Here is a 17985-nt window from a genome sequence, read left to right as displayed (position 1 = left end):
TCTCTGTCAAATAAAAAAAAAAAATCTTTAAAAAAAAAAAAAAAAATGCCCAGGGTCCTGCAACCCAAAAGGCAGGAGAATTGAGTTCTTGCAATTCCTGATCCAAAGCCCTCTCTTAACAGGGCATTGTTATAATAAGCAATATGCACTAATTACTTCAACACATTTATTAAATACCTATTCTGGGCCAGGAACATTAATAGCCAGGGAATATAAATAGGAATAGGATATATCTCTGCCCTGGAAGAACACATCATTTAGAGGGAAAAAAGAGGAGTCAACAAAACAGAAGGAAGCAGGAAAGCTTGAGGTTTAGCCTGCTCACCAAAGATGCTGCTGCATGGAGGACCTACTTTAACATCATTCATTGATTCAGCAAGTACTTATTAAAATCTCTAGCATTGTTCTAGGTAACAGTAATAGAACAGCAAACAATTTGCTTTGCTTTTTTTGCTAATATTATTTTGAGATTTGTTCATGTTGAATAAATAAGAAAATACATATATATTTTATACATAAACATTTATACATACATATGTATATATTTTTCCATGCTGAGAATTATGTGTATATATTCACACACACAATCCATTTTGAGAATATATATATACATTTTACCTGCTATGTAGTATTCCATTATATAAGTATACCACAATGTATCAGTTCTCCCATGTAGAACATTTAGGTTATTTTTAATTTTTCCTATTCCAATAATTCAGCAATAACTATCACTTTATGTCTCCGGTAATACTTCTATAAAAAAATGTCAAGCATATGCTCTGAAATGGAATACAGTTCCATTTTTATGTGGAGCAGGCATACCTTCAACTTTACTAAATACTCCAAAATGGCTCTCCTAAGAGGTTATACTGATTTATGTCCCAACACTGTATTGATTCAGTAGAGTTCCTATACCCCCAATCACTAGCCAACGCTAGGTATAATCAGACTTTATAAATCCTTGGCAATGTGACAAAAATACTACCTTGCTGGAGTTTTAATGTGCATTTTCTGGTATCACTGAGAATAAGAACCTGGTCATATTTATTGCCCTTCTTATTTACTCTTACATGAATTGAGTGTACATATCCTTTGTACATTTTCTTCTGGGGCATGCTTTTGTATTTTGGGGCATTCTTTTTGTCCTTTGATTTGTATGTGTTCTTTGGGTTTTCTTTTTGTCTTTTTTATTCATTTGTAGGATTTCTTTATATATTCTGGTTATTAATCCTTTGCCAGTTTTATGCATTGTAAATACCTTCTCTCCTGTCCATAGGCTGTCTTTCTCTTTAATTGTGGTGTCTTTTGGTTGTTGGTGGTGGTCAAAGGTTTTAAAACCTGAATGTTGTCAAATCTACGAATCTCTTCTATCATGGTTTGTGCTTTAAAACATCCTATTCTGGGGTGTCTGGGTGGCTCAGTCATTAAGCATCTGCCTTCGGCTCAGGTCCTGATCCCGAGGTCCTGGGATCGAGCCCCACGTTGGGCTCCCTGCTCAGTGGGAAGTCTGCTTCTCCCTCTCTCACTCCCCCTGCTTGTGTTCCCTCTCTCGCTAGGTCTCTGTCAAATAAAAAAATAAAATCTTAAAAAAAAAAAATCCTATTCTGGGGCACCTGGGTGGCACAGTTGGTTAAATGTCTGCCTTCAGCTCAGGTCATGATCCCAGGGTCCTGGGATTGAGTCCTGCCAGAAGGGAGCCTGCTTCTCCCTCTCCCCGCTGCTCGTGCTCTCTCTTGCTATCTCTGTCGCTATCTCTGTCTCTCTCAAATAAATGAAATCTTTTATTTTTTGTTAAAGATTTTATTTATTTATTTGAGAGAGAGAAAGAAAGAGAGAGAGAGAGCACAAGTCGGGTGGGGGGCAGAGGGAGAAGCAGGCTCTCTGCTGAGTGGGGAGCCTGATGTGGGGCTCAATCCTGGGACTCTGGGATCATGACCTGAGCTGAAGGCAGATGCTTGACTGACTGAGCCACCCAGGCACCGTAAATAAAATCTTTTAAAAAAATAAAACATCCTATTCTGTCTTGACATCATAAAGACATTCTTCTATACATTCTTATTAAGTATGAATTTTCATTTTGTACCTTTAATAACTCTAGAATTTATTTTTGTGTATAGCATGAGGTAGGAAGTAAATTTTATTTTTTCCATATGATCCAGCTTCATTTACTGGGTGACAATGTCTGATTTGCAATGCTGTCATATTCTAAACTTCCATAGATGCGTGGTTCTATTTCTCTTCTGTGCCACTGATCAATTTCTCTCCCCTTATACTAACACCGTATCATTTAAATTACCACAGTTTCATAAAAAGCCTTAACATCTGTAATGGCAAGTCCCCCAACTCCTTACTCTTCAAATTTTTCTTGCCTCTTTACCATTTTAAATGACTTTTAGAATCACCTGTCAAGTTTTTTGATAAGCCTAATTGTGGCTTTGACTGAATCACGTGTTTATAGATTTAAGGGAAATAAGCATATATATATATATGATGGAGTCTAAAAGTGGGAACAGGGGTGCCTGGGTGGCTCAGTCAGTTAAATGTCTGCCTTCAGCTCAGTGATCCCAGGATCCTGGGATCGAGCCCCGCATCGGGCTCCCTGCTCAGCGGGAAGCCTGCTTCTCCCTCTCCCACTCCCCCTGCTTATGTTCCCTCTCTCGCTGTATCTCTGTCAAATAAAATCTTAAAAAAAAAAAAAAATTGGGAACAGTATAGAGCTTTTTCAATGCTCAGATCTTCCTTTAGTCTTTCAATGATGTCTTATAGTTTTCCTCCATCAAAGGAGTGCATTTATCTTGTAAAACATATTCCTAATAACTTACAGTTCTTGCTATTATACTTTTTAATAAATTTTTCCTAATTATCTGTGGGTCATATAAGGAACACTATATGTTTTCTGTGTATTTATTTCGTATCCAAAAATTTTGCTGAAGGTTAGTCATTTGAATAGTTTTTCTGTAGATTCTTGTGAATTTTTTTCTAAAGATTTATTTATTTGAGAGAGAAAGCATGCGTGAGAGGATGAGCAGGAGGAAGGGCAGAAAGAGAGGGAGAGAATCCTCAAGCAGACTCCCTATTGAGCCCTACTGGTCGATCCGAAGACCCAGAGATCATGACCTGAGCCAAAGAGTTGGACACTCAGCTTACTGAGCCACCTAGGTGCCCTGTGAAATTTTTTTTTTATGTAGACATCATACCTGCAAATACCAATAATGTTTATTCTTCCCTTCCAGTTCTTTTTCTTTGAATTCTTTTGTTTCTTATTCTTGTGGTACACGTTTGCCAGGACCTATAGTACAGTTACAGAAACATCATTTGCAAATACTAATTTTTTTTTTTTTAAGATTTTTTTTTTTTTTTTTTTTTATTTATTTGAGAGAGAGAGCACATAAGAGGGGGGAGGGTCAGAGGGAGAAGCAGACTCCCTGCCGAGCAGGGAGCCCGATGCGGGACTCGATCCAGGGACTCCGGGATCATGACCTGAGCCGAAGGCAGTCGCTTAACCAACTGAGCCACCCAGGTGCCCTGCAAATACTAATTTTGATTCTTCCTTCCAAGACTTCATTTTCCCTATCTTTTGTCTTACAGCATTCCCTAGGACCTCCAGAGTACAATATTTAAAGACGCAGCAAAAACAGCCACCTCTGTTTACTGTGGATTTTAAAGAGAATGCTTCTATTTTTTCACTATTAAATACACTGGTAGCATTGTAGCAAATACCCCTTATCAGGTTAAGACTATTCTATTCCTAGTTTGCTTGATCTTAAAGGCATGTTTCATTTTAGTCACTGCTTCTTCTGCATTTATTCAAATGGTCATGTAGTTTTTCTTCTTTTGATCTATTAATATGGTAAATAACTTTAACTTTAAAATTAGCGTCCTAGTATTCCCAGAATAAATTCCATTTGGTCATAATACCTTTTGTTTATACATTACTGGGTATGGTTTGCTGTATTTTGTTTAGGATTTTGACATCTATATATTTTTTTTAAGATTTTATTTGAGAGAGCGAGCAAGGAGGACAGGGCACAAGTGGGGAGGTGGGGGCAGAGGGAGAGGGAGAAGCAGACTCCCCTGCGGAGCAGGGAGCCCAATGCGGGGCTCAATCCCAGGACCCTGGGATCATGACCTGAGCCGAAGGCAGACACCCAACCGACTAAGCCACCCAGGCACCCCTTGACATCTACATTTAATAAAGGACTCTGGTCTAAAAATTTCCTTTATTTTCTTGTTACTTTATTATTACCTTTTTCTAATATTTTAAATTTATTTTATATTAACTTAAGATCATAAATCATAGACTGCCTTAGATGCAGTTTTAAGATGTGGTCCCTTATTACTCAGGTTTAAATATTTCATAATGTCCATTATGATTTCTACATTCACCAATGAATTATTTAGAAGTATGTGTGTAAGGCAGCGAGTGGCTGTTTTGTTAAGGGATTTCTCATTTATTCCACTGTTGTTAAAGAATGTTATCTATGTGATACTGGGTTTTTATTCTCTTTTTTCTGTAAAAATTTAAATTTTCTTCTTCTTAAAGTCTATTAGGTCTCATATTAATACTGTTTCCAAGCTTTCTTTTGGCTAACATTTCATCACCTTATTTTTAATTTATAATTATATTATACACATTCAGAAAATAAAACAAAATGATATCTATGTACCAATCACAGAGATTAAGCAGAAGTTTACATCTTGCCCAAAGGAGGTTATTTTCAGTGTTAAATTCATAGAGAAGAGATGATGCTTACAAAAAAGCTATTGAATTTACAAAAAAGGCAGATATCAATAGAGTGATTTTTCATAATGAAATGACAAAACAATAGAAGTTCTTAGAGGATACAGATCTAAGGGGACAAAAGTGAAGACATTCTTTTTTCTTTAAGATTTAATTTTTTTTTTTTAAAGATTTTATTTGACAGAGAGAGACACAGTGAGAGAGGGAACGCAAGCAGGGGGAGTGGGAGAGGGAGAAGCAGGCTTCCCACAGAGCAGGGAGCCCGATGCAGGGCTCCATCCCAGGACCCTGGGATCATGACCTGAGCCGAAGGCAGACGCTTAACGACTGAGCCACCCAGGCGCCCCTTTAAGATTTAATTTTAAGTAATCTCTATATCCAGCATGGGGCTCAAACTCAAAAGCCCTCTAACAACTGAGCCAGCCAAGTACCCCCAAAAGTGAAGACATTCTTGAACTTACACATTAACCTAAAAATAATACCTTTTTGCATCCATTCTAAGATGACAATGATTGTAAGATGAATCCCAAAGCCTGAGATGTTAACATTTGAAAAAATAAGGTACAGTCAAGGAAATAAGGCACTATCAGAAAAAGTCAGTGCTAAAACTATTAATAATCCACGATGATACACTGCTGATCTCTCTTGTGATGGACTAAAAGAAAAGAGAACAGATGACATATCCCTTGGGGAATCAGTCAACTCTGATGAACAGCACAACTGGTAGACAGAGTACTCATTTCACTGGGCTGGGTAAAAATTGTTACTTGAAGTCACATATAGATTAACAGTTTTCAAAAACTCAATACATTTAACATAAAAACTTTGTTGAGTATAATTCACCTTACTTTGGTGATTCAATTCCTAAGGCTCTGTAGAATTCTTCTGAATCTGAGATTCATTTTATCAATCACAACAGTAACTACCACTCATTAAGAACCTAAGTCCCGTGGCGCCTGGGTGGCTCAGTCGTTAAATGTCTGCCTTCGGCTTGGGTCGTGATCCCAGAGTCCTGGGATCGAGCCCTGCGTCGGGCTCCCTGCTCGGCGGGAAGCCTGCTTCTCCCTCTCCCACTCCCCCTGCTTGTGTTCCCTCTCTCACTGTGTCTCTCTGTCAAATAAATAATATCTTAAAAAAAAAAAAAAGAACCTAAGGCCCAAACACTGTGTTGGAATACTTTTTATTATATCAATTAATTTGATATTCATAATTCTATGAGTAAATAATATGATGCCCGTTCCAGAAAATAGGACTCAGAGCTAAACAGGTGAGTTGCCTGAAGACACAAAGCTAATAAGTGGCAGAATCTGGACTTGAATTCCATTTCATATATGGCTTGTTCTTTGTCTATATTACACATTGTTACTTCTCCCTTTTGCAGATTTTTCCTAGAAATGTCAATATTTTGCTTTTAGCTAGTATGGGGGGGGGCAGAGGGGTGGACTCAGACCCAAGTCTCAACCATTTTACTTTTCCATCAAGGCGAGGGCACCACCTAGCGGCATACACTTTACCACCAATATAGTCAAAGACCATAAAAATATGGGAAGGAAATGGTTTTCACTGTTCTGCTTTCCTCCACCGGTTTGACACTACCTTGTAACAAGGTGGAGTGTCTGCCATTAGCTCTTATAAATCAAAAATAATAGAGAAGTCTGGTAACACTAAAGACTGAAGAAGAGTTTTGGAACGAGACAGACACAAGTTCAATCCCAGATTCAATATTTACTTTGTGACCTTGGTAAATTACTAAAAGTAGCTTGAGTCTTTCTCCTCCTAACACCATTTACCTGACAGGATTATCATGGAAATAATGTAAAGATCATCCAGCACAGTGCTTGATCCAAAGAGCTTCCTCAATAACTACTGGTTCCTTTCCCTATTTTCCTTTTATGTAGCTTAAAACCACATATGTGTTCTGCTTTGTTTTTGTTTTGTTTTTTAAGATTTTATTTATTTATTTGACAGAGAGAGACACACCGAGAGAGGGAACACAAGCAGAGGGAGTGGGAGAGGGAGAAGCAGGCTTCCCACAGAGCAGGGAGCCCGATGCGGGGCTCGATCCCAGGACCCTGGGATCATGACCTGAGCCTAAGGCAGACGCTTAACGACTGAGCCACACAGGCACCCCTGTTTTTGTTTGTTTTTAATTTTAAGTAGGCTCCACACCCAGTGTGGGGCTTGAACTCACAACCCTGAGATCAAGAGTTGCATGTTCTACCAAGTGAACCAGCCAGGTGCCCCTTGCTTTTTCTAGAAATCATACCACACCACTGGCTCATACTGTGTTTAAGATAACTTCCATATTCTTTTGTATGTAAACTATAATAAAGGCAAATTCCACAACATATATTATTTTTATAAATATACAAAATCAACAATAAGCATTTTTTTATATCTACTTAACTACGTACCTGGCACTGTGACAGTGGATGGGAACTCATTATCTGAGTGGGGGGGGGGGGAAATATAACATGTAATACCATGCAGTAAGTGCTTTCATGGACATAAGTGGCAAATGTTATGAAACGATAGAGGACAAAGTCTGTTAGAAGGATGTGGATCAGAAATGCTACACAGAAGAAGGAACATTTGAAAAGTCTCTAGAAGATGAGCTCACCAGGTAAGGGCGCAGAATTTCTAAAAATATAAAATATATCAGGATATCAGAAGCAATGAGGAATGAAGAAACACAGTGAGGGAACACAAAGAAGTATAGTGTGGTTGGAATACAGTCTGGGATGGATGAAGAAGTGGGGAGAGATTTGTGGCACAAGTCAATGATAGCTCATTAAGCTCACCTGGAATCTAGATGATAAATGCATTATCACCATCATCATCCACAGCAGTTATCATTTATTAGATATGTACTATGTGCCAAACCCTGTACATACATAATTGCTAAGCCTCACAACAACCCTGCAAGTTACAGGTTATCTTCACAGAGGTTAAGAAATTTGCCCAATGGCACAGAATCAGTAAGGGGTAGAGCTGAGTGAGATTCAACCCCAGGTCTCTGATTCTTTTCTACTACACTGGTGGTTCCAAACTTGACTGCACAACAAAATCACAAAACAAAATGTTTTTAAAAATAGGTTCCAGACCCTAATCTATAACAATGTATCTAGAGAGTAGGACCTTGGAACCTAATTACAAACAAACTCTCCAATTGATACATAAATAGGAAACCAAATGGCAGTCCAACTTTTTGAAAATACCACAAAGACTCTTAAAACAGACACACATAGACACACAATCCTCACAAAATTTTGCAAGGGTATTATAATCCCCACTTTAAAGAGAAAACTCAAACTCAGGAAGCTTACAGATAACTTCCCTCTTCCAGTCAACAAGGGCAAAAATAAGATTCAAACACAGGTATGTCTGGGTCTTCTCTGTCATGCTGTGTGGTAAACAGAATTCTAAAAAAAAAAGACCCTAAACGACCCTTGCCCCTATATAATTTCTTCCCCTTTCAGTGTGGGTGGAAACCTATGAATATGATGAGATATCTCTGAAGTGATTATATTACAGAATGTGTTATCACTGGAGTGATTATGGCAAAAGGGAGATTATCTGGTGGGTGTAACCTAATCCCAGGAGGCCTTTTAAAAGCAGTGTTTTCTGCAGCTGGTAGCAGAATGGGAAGTTAGAGAAATTCAAAACACTGGAAGGATTCAATGCATCTGCCCTGCTGCCTTGAAGAGGAGAGGCGTTACATGACAAAGAATATGTGCAGCTTTTAGAAGCTGAGAGAAGAACCCAGCTGACAGCTAGCAAGAAAACAAAAACCTCAGTCCTACAGTCACAAGGAAATGAATTCTGCCAATAACTTAAATGACCTTGGAACAGATTCTCCCTTAGATTCTTCATCAGTCTCCAGATAAGAGCCCAGCCAAGTCAATACCTTGATTTCAGCCTTGTGAGACCTTATGCAGAGAATGCTTTTGAAATATCTGGTCTAAAGAACTGTGAGATAATGAACAGGTAAAGGGTCCTGGGACTGAGCCCCGCATCAGGGTCCCTGCTCAGTAGGGAGCCTGCTTCTCCCTCTACTCCCCACTTGGGCTCTCTCTATCTCTGTCACCATCTCTATCTCTCTCTCTGTCATATAAATAAATAAAATCTTTAAAAAAAAAAAAAAGAAAGAAAGAAAAGAAAGGAAAAAATAGTGCTTTAAATGTAACAATGAAACAGTGGCCCAAACCTAGATTGAATTCAACTGAAGAGCTGTCTCAATACACTCTGCCAAAGTCTCACTATTTAGCTATCTCAAGCCAAGAAAGCAGTTAATACCAGACTGAGTGGTGACTAAGATCAGTAACAAATGCTTAGAAAAGCAATAAAACCAAGATGACAAAAGAGAAACCAATGGAAGGAAAAAAAAAACAAAACAGTAAACAAAGTTGAATTTTTAAAAATCTATATGCTATCACATATACATCATCTGCTCAAAATAAGCCTGTCTCATTTCGATCCTTCAAATTCACCAGACTAAAAGTCAAGGAGGCTTACCTGCTTATATTAAAGCATCAGCCTTACAGGCAGACATCTAATTTAACACACACATCTAAGAGCCTCCTGGAACACTCGCCAAGGATAGAAACTGGTGGATGCCATTTTCACACTCTCCCTTTGCTATGCTCCAGAGCACTAATATCTCTTGGAAGGAAGCTTTTACAAGTGTCTGCTGCCCCAATTTTGGGGGGCTACTGCCTAGGAGATGCCTCTTGATCTGGAGGCCAGGGGAGCTTTCATTCCTGGTCCCATGGGACTGTAATGATCAGTGTCACCCAGAAAGGAGATTATATTCGTCTGGTGCCCTGATTTTTGCAACTGCTACCAGGGGACCCCTCTATATCACCTGGCTTTGGTGACCAGTGGGGCTTACTTACACTTGTGGGTCCCACGGTCTGTAACCAACAGAGAAAAAAATTCTTCCTTTTTTAAATTAAAGATTTCATTTATTTATTTTAGAGAGTGAGTGGTTTTTACACCTAGAGCCCCAAATTTTCTGGCTACTGCCCAGAGGATGCCTTTACTCACCCGGCTCTGGTGGCCAGGGTGGGCTGCATTGCTGGGTTCCACAAGACTACACAAACAGCAGACTGATTCACATTCCCCAATCTTTCTTTGAAGAGGGCCCCTTAGCTTGTCTGGTTAGCTTTGGCTTGAGGGGCAGGCTTCACATCTGGCACATATTTAGTGACCTATGGAGTTGCTCTAAGGGAACACAGGCTGTGGACACCATCTTGGCCCTCTTCCTTGCTCCAGCGTCTGGTATCACCCAAAAAAGAGCTCTTACACACATCTGCAGCCCCAATTTCTGCGTGACTGCCATCCAGGGGACACTTCCAGATGGCCTGGCTCTGATGGCCAGTGGGGCTGACATTTGCAGTCCCACAAGACTGCATATAAGTGCATACGTTTAAAAGCTGATGCCCCAGGGTCTGGCTTCCAGTTAGTTTGAATCTAGATGCTGAGATCCTCCCCTTTGGGACACTGACAGGTCTTGGCACATCCTCAACTACAGAAAAAAAAAAACCCTGGATACAGAGACAAGTAATTTACCTGATTAAGAGTTCAAATCAATGGTCATAAAGATGCTCACCAAACTCGGAAGAAGGTTAGGTAAACACAGTGAGAACTTAAAGAAATAGAAAATATAAAAAAGTACCAAACAGAAGTCACAGAACTGAAGAATACAATAACTGAACTGAAAAATACACTAAAGGGGTTCAACAGCAGACTAGATGAAGCAGAAGAAAAGATTAGTCAACTCAAAGACAAGGCAGTGGAACTCACCCAATCAGAACAGCAAAAGGAAAAAAAGAATGAAGAAAGTGAAGACAGCTTAAGGGACTTATGAGACAACATCAAAAAACTAACATTCACATCATGGGGCTCCCAGAAGAAAAGAGAGAAAGGGGCAGTAATCTTATTTGAAGAAATAATGGGTGAAAATTTCCCTTACCCGGGGAAGGAAACACACATCCATGTCCAGAAAGTACAGAGAATCCTAAGTAAGAGGAACCCAAAGAGATCCACACCAAAACACATTATAATTAAAATGTCAGAAGTTAGGGGAACCTGGGTGGCTCAGCCAGTTAAGCATCTACCTTCAGCTCATGATCTCAGGGTCCTGGGATCAAGCTGCGCGTCCTGGTCAGCAGAGAGCCTGCTTCTCCCTTTCCCTCTGCCCCTCCCCCCTGCTCATGCATGCTCTCTCTCTCTCTAATAAATAAAATATTTTTAAAAGGGGGGGAATAGGGGCTGTTTGCCAGGAGGAGAGACCACGTGATTAGAGAGCTGGAACTTTTAGTCCTCCCCACCTCCAACCACAGGTGAGGAAAGAGAGGTTGGAGGCTGAATCAGCTAATGGCCAAAGACTTAGTCAATCTTGACTATGCACTGAAGCTTCCATATAAAACCCAAAAGGACTGGGTTCAGAGAGGTTCCAGGTTAGTGAATACATGGAGATGGTGGGGGAAGGGGAGAGTGCCATGCATAGAGAGGGCATGGAAGTTCCATACCCTTTCCCCCAATCTTGTTTTATAGCTCTTCATCTGGCTGTTGATTCACATCCTTTATCATATCCTTTAGTAAACTGGTAAACATGCTTCCCTGAGTTCTGTGAGTTGCTCTAGCAAATTAACCAAACTTAAAGAGGAGGCTGTTAGAACCTCCAATTTGTAGCTGGTCAGTCAGAACACAGGTAATAGCCTGGGGCTTACAACTGGTGTCTGGAGTAAGGGGTGGAGAGCAGGCTTGTAGAACTGAACCCTTAACCTGTGGTGATTTTTCAAACACATCAATCAATTAAATGGAATAGAGAGCCCAGAAATAAACCCACATATATATGGTCAGTTAATTTACGACAAAGGAGCCAAAAACATACAATGAGAAAAGAACAATCTCTTCAACAAATGGTGCTGGGAAAACTGGACAACCAAATGCAAAAGAATGAAAGTAGACCATTATCTTACACCATACCCAAAAATTTAACTCAAAACGGATTAAAGACGGGGCTCCTGGGTGGCTTTAAAAAAAAAAAAATGGATTAAAGACTTGAACACAAGACCTGAAACCATAAAACTCAGAGAAAACATAAGCGTTAAGTTCCTTTACCTTATTCTGACTCCAAAAGCAAAGGCAACAAAAGCAAAAATAAACAAGTGGGATAACATCAAACTAAAATCTTCTGCATAGCAAAGGAAATCATCAACAAAATGAGAAGGCAACTTATTGAACAGAGGAAAGTATCTACAAATCACATATCCAATAAGGTTAATATCCAAAATATATAAAGAACTCACACACTCAATAGCAAAAAACCCAAACAACCCAATTTAAAAATGGGCAGAAGATCAGATAGACATTTTTCAAACGGAGCCATACAGATAGATGGCCAATAGGCACAGGAGAAGATGTTCAACATCACTAATTATCAGGGAAATGCAAATCAAAACCATGAGATAGCACCTCACACCTTAAAAAGACAAGAAATAAGTGTTGGAGACAATGTGGAGAAAAGGAAATCTTGTACACTGTTGGTGAGAATAAATGTAAACTGGTGTAGCCACTATGGAAAACAGTATGGAGGTTCCTCAAAAAATTAAATAGACTACCATATATATGATCCAGCTATTCCACTTCTGGGTATTTATTCAAAGAAAAACAAATGAGGGCGCCTGGGTGGCTCAGTTGGTTAAGTGACTGCCTTCGGCTCAGGTCATGATCCTGGAGTCCCTGGATCGAGTCCCGCATCGGGCTCCCTGCTCAGCGGGGAGTCTGCTTCTCCCTCTGACCCTCCCGACCCTCCCCCCTCTCATGCTCTCTCTCTGTCTCTCTCTCTCAAATAAATAAATAAAATCTTTAAAAAAAAAAAAAAGAAAAGAAAAACAAATGAACAAACAAAACTCATGGATACAGAGAACAGACTGGTCATCAAAGTGGAAGGGGGATGGAAGGTACAAAATGGGTGAAGGAAGTCAACTGTATGGTGATGAACGGTAACTAGAATTACTGTGGTCACTTTGTAGTGTATACAAATACCAAATTATGGGCTCCTGGGTGGCTCAGTCGTTAAGCATCTGCCTTTGGCTTGGGTCATGGTCCCAGGGTCCTGGGATCGAGCCCCGCATCGGGCTCCCTGCTCCACAGGAAGCCTGCTTCTCCCTCTCCCACTCCCCCTGCTTGTGTTCCTGCTCTCGCTGTCTCTCTGTCAAATAAATAAATAAAATCTTTAAAAAACAAAACAAACAAAAAATTATATCATACACCTGAAACTAATATAATGATATATACCAATTTTACCTTAATAAAAAAAAAAAAAGAAAGAAAATTAAGGTAAACTTCATAATCGTTTTTATGAATCAACTAAAAAAAAAAAAGAAAAGCCCAAGAAATAACAAGTGTTAGTGAGGATGTGGAAAAAAGGCAACTCTCATGCAGTGTTGGTAGAAATGTGAATTGGTGTGGCTGCTACAGAAACACAATGTGGAGGTCCCTCCAAAATAAAAGAAAATACCATACAACCCAGCAATTATACTTGTACGTAGTTATCTGAAGACGATGAAAACACTAATTCAAGAAGATACATGCACCCCCATGTTCACTGCAGCATTTTTTACAATAGCAAAGATATGGAAACTACTTAAGTGTCCAATGATGGATGAATGGATAAAGAAATTGTATTATATATTCTTCTTTATATATCTGTGTATACACACACACACCAGATTATTATTCAGCCATAAAAATAAATGAAATTGGGTCATTTGTGACAACATGAATAGACCGTGAGGCCATTGTGCTAAGTGAAATAAGTCAGAGAAAGACAAATACTGTCTAATCTCTAAAACAACAACAACAACAACAGAAAAAAACCCACTCTGTATCAGAGAACAGATTGGTAGTTGCCAGAAGCTGGGGATAGGGTAGGAGAAATGTTCACTGTTTCGGGTTTTTTTTTAGTTTCAATAAATTGGAAAAAAAAAAGAATTTGGTTTCTTTCTCAGTTATTTCCCATTTCTGCCAATTAATTACTGTTAATAAAGGCAATAATATGTTTACCAAATATATTCACATCTTCAAAAGTAAACATGCAGAAAAAAGATGGCGGAAAGAAAATAACAGGAGCCAGAAGAAGACAAGACTACTGGAAGCTGATCTACCTAATTATGATAAAGATAGACTCATCTTTAGATATAATGGAGTACTAGAAATTGTACCCCAAACCATGTACTTTTTCTTGGCTTTAGCAATTTGGTCAATGATGGAAACTGAACAAGCAATTAAAAGCAGTGTGAAGCTATAAGCCTGCACTGTCCAGTGAGCCACTATTAGCCTTACATGGTTACTGGGCACCTGATGTACAGCCAGTCTGAACTGAGATATGCCGTAAGTATAAAAGACACAATGGATTTTGAAGACTTAATATAAAAAAAATAATGTATGGCGCCTGGGTGGCTCAGTCGGTTAAGCGTCTGCCTTCAGCTGAGGTCATGATCCCAGCGTCCTGGGATCGAGTCCCACACTGGCTCCCTGCTCAGCAAGGAGCCTGCTTCTCCCTCTCCCACTCCCCCTGCTTGTGCTCTCTCTCTCTCAAATAAATAAATAAATAAATAAATAAATAAGTAAGTAAGTAAGTAAAATATCTCATTAATAATTGTTTACTGATTACATGTTGAAATAATAATATTCTGGATATACTGGCCTAAACAAAATATATTAAAATTAACTTAACCTGTTTCTTTTTCCTTTTTATTTATTTTTAAATATTTCATTTATTTATTTGAGAGAGCATGAGACAGAGCATGAGAGGGGAAAGGATCAGAGGGAGAAGCAGACTCCCCGCTGAGCAGGGATGCCGATGCGGAACTCGATCCCGGGACGCTGGGATCCTGACCTGAGCCGAAGGCAGTCGCTTAACCACTTGAGCCACCCAGACGCCCCTCTTTTTTTCCTTTTTAAATGTGGCTACAACAAAATTTTAAATTACATATGTGGCTCACATTATATTTCTATTGGACATCACTGCTACCTAGACCCTTATTAAATAGTGTTGAATAGGAAAAACAAAGCAACTATAAAGTAGGGATTTTTCAGAGTTATTTCTACTGTTTGCTCTATTACCAACACTGTAACTCATTTAATTGCTAGCCCTGGTCCCTGACTGTAAAATAGAGGTTAAAGGAAAAAATCAGTAGCTGCATTAAGTCATGGATACATTAAAACATTGACTAAAAGAACAGAGTTCTAGTCCTGGTTCTGGCACTGGCTAGCAGTTACGATGGAAAAATCGTTTTTTTTCTGAGCCTTGGTTGCCTGTCCCAACAATTAATTAAGAAAACTAAATTTAGATCTCTATGATTCCATCAAAATTGGTTTTCATAAAAATGAATACTCACCCTGAGTCTAACACATCCTCTGCGAGAGCCTCTCATCATTTTGTCCTTGGACTAAAAGAAAACAAAAACATTCAATGAATAAAAAATTAACAGACTATTTTTAGAATCATCTGGGGATAAAGAAAGAAAAATTATAGTAATATTCCCCATTCTTCATCCATATCCCCAATCCCTCTCCAACCCCCCAAAATCACTTAAAGCTAGGAATTAGCAGTTTCAAATGAATATGTTTTAAACTGGTGGTGTGGATGTTGGTGCATTGTTGGTGGAAATGTAAATTAGTGCAGCCACTATGGAAAACAGGAGGATCCTCAAAAAATTAAAAATATAAATACCATACAATCCAGTAATTCCACTTCTAGGTATTTTCCCAAAGAAAATGAAAACACTAATTAGAAAAGATACATGCATCCCTATGTTTAGTGCATTATGTACAATAGCCAAGAAATGGAACTAGGCTAAGTGTACACCAATAGATGAATGGGTAAAGAAGATACAGTGTGTGTGTATACACACACATATACACAATGGAATACTACCATAACAAAGAATGAAATCTTGCCATTTGTGACAACATGGATGGACCTAGGGGGTATTATGCTAAGTGAAATAAGTCAGACAGAGAAAGACAAAATACCCTATGATTTCATTTATATGTGGAATCTAAAAAATAAAACAAACAGAAACAGACTCATAAATACAGAGAACTAGTAGTTGCCAGAGGGGAAGAGGTTGGGGGGATGGAAAAAATAGGTGAAGGGGATTAAAAGGTATAAACTTCCAGTTATAAAATAAATAAGTCATGGCGATGAAAAGTACAGCATAGAGAACATAGTGAATAATACTGTAATAACTTTGTATGGTAACAGATGGTAACTATACTTATTGTGATGAGCACTGAGGTGTGTATATAAATGTTGAATCACTATGTTGTACACCTGAAACTAATATTGAATATCAACTATAAAAAAATAAAATAAAATGAAAACCTTTTATAGTCTATACAAATAAACCTAATCACAGAATTTTTGTGCCTTTAATATAGTATATATTACACTAATTTTAATTCCTTCTCATGCCCCTTAACTCTAGCTCAGTGTTTCTTTTTTTTTTTTTTTTAAGATTTATTTATTTCAGAGAGAGCAAGAGCAAAAGTTGGGGGGGCAGAGGGAGAAGCAGACCCCCTGCTGAGCAGGGAGCCCCATGCAGAACTCGATCCCAGGACCCTGGGATCATGACCCGGGCCAAAGGCAGATGCTTAATGACTGAGCCACCCAGGCGCCCAAGTTCAGTGTTTCTCCTATTTTAGAGAGTTTGAGAATTACCTAGAGGGCTAAGAATCACCCAGAAGTTAAAGATTCACTCCCAGATGATTATGACTCAGGCAGATGGAGGACCACATTTTGAGAAACACTGCTTTATCTCTTTTCAATTCCCCAAATGCATCACATTTTTTTGCCTCTGAGATTTCTCATCCAATGTTCCTCAGCTTGGAATGCCCTTGACCCTGATTTTCTGCCGTGCTATCACTCATCAACACCTTATCTTACCTGTGAGTTGGATTCCCATTCTTCTCCCAGATCTCCTGTATGTTCCTGTCATGGCATGTACCATCTTGTGCTATAATGACCAGTTTACTTGTCTAACTCACCCACAACACTGCACATTCCCTAGGGAGCAGGAATTCTGACTTATGCTTCAGAACAGTGTCTGGCACACATTAGATGCTCAAAAAATATTTACTAATAAAATGTTGCTTACCCTGTAAGTCTCCCTTACTGGACGGGGCTGAACAAAGTCTATGTTCTGCATAATAAGCCTTATGTTGATATTCAGTAAATAGTCCTAAAATTAAATTTAGTCTTGTGTAATAAAGTGAATCCTCAAATATAATCAAAGTTTTAAAAATATTTAATGCCTCAACAACTGATATTTTTCTGTACTCCCCTATGCAAGAAAGAAGTAAAATAAGCCAACATCATGAAATTATGTTTTAAAGAAAACTGTCCCACTTTAAGCCACGAATGCCCTCCATCCACTGTACTAAGTCACAGGCAAACTTCCAATTATGACTATACAGGATTTAATGCAAAGCATTTTTTATAATTAACAATACTATATTATATACTTGAAAGTTACTAACAGAGATCTTAAAAGTCCTCACCGTAAAAGAAAAAAAAAGGTTAACTATGGGAGGTAATGGATTATGTTAACTAACCTTACTGTGGTTATTATTTTGCAATATATACGTATATAAAATCATCACACTGTATACCTTAAATTTATACAATGATATAATCAATTATATCTCAATAAAACTGGAAAAAAATAAATATTTCTTAGGGATATTTGTATGTCTGTATATAAAGATCTGCCTTACCCCTTTCATTGCCTGCAGTACGTTCTATGAACACAGCTTATGCCATTTTCCATTGATTCTAAACTTATAAATGTAACAATATTACAATGATAAATCAAAGTTGATTCTTAAAAAAAGTCCCAAGCCATACGAATTCATGTTCAAAAATGATTATTTTTAAAAAATTATTATTAAGGGACAGAAGACAGTCTTTATTCCACTTAACATACAAAGATTCATACATTTTGTTAAAAAATTCTCACTACCAAGCACAGTCATAAGAGTTCTTTACTAACAATACAGTTAGCAAAAACACAGTTAACAAAAACATTCTCTAAGCATTTAATAGCCCTTTACCATACTCTAGACTTATCTTCAAAAGTGTCAAGGCATACATAAAAATACTAATTAGGTTTGAAAATACCCAATGAGAGAATACAAATCAAGGCAAGAACCAACATATTCATCCTTAA

General features: G+C 38.4%; 1 protein-coding gene across 4 annotated transcripts in view; it reads right to left on the bottom strand.

Annotated features, from left to right (window-relative positions):
- The window catches only part of OSBPL9 (oxysterol binding protein like 9), a 170518-nt gene that overhangs the window by 121061 nt on the left and 31472 nt on the right, over positions 1-17985 (bottom strand). For 3 of the 4 annotated variants that reach the window (XM_021684302.1, XM_044914509.1, XM_044914510.1), the window contains exon 2: positions 15154-15204. The exons of the other annotated variant lie outside the window; for it this stretch is intronic. In XM_021684302.1, the coding sequence (XP_021539977.1) occupies positions 15154-15204 (51 nt within the window). The remainder of the gene's footprint in view (positions 1-15153; positions 15205-17985) is intronic. 4 annotated transcript variants of the gene reach the window in all.

Source organism: Neomonachus schauinslandi, chromosome 4 (assembly GCF_002201575.2).
Source record: "Neomonachus schauinslandi chromosome 4, ASM220157v2, whole genome shotgun sequence".
NCBI lineage: Eukaryota > Metazoa > Chordata > Mammalia > Carnivora > Phocidae > Neomonachus > Neomonachus schauinslandi.
The sequence above is the reverse complement of the archived record's forward strand: the minus strand, read 5'-3'. Positions and strand labels throughout refer to the sequence as shown.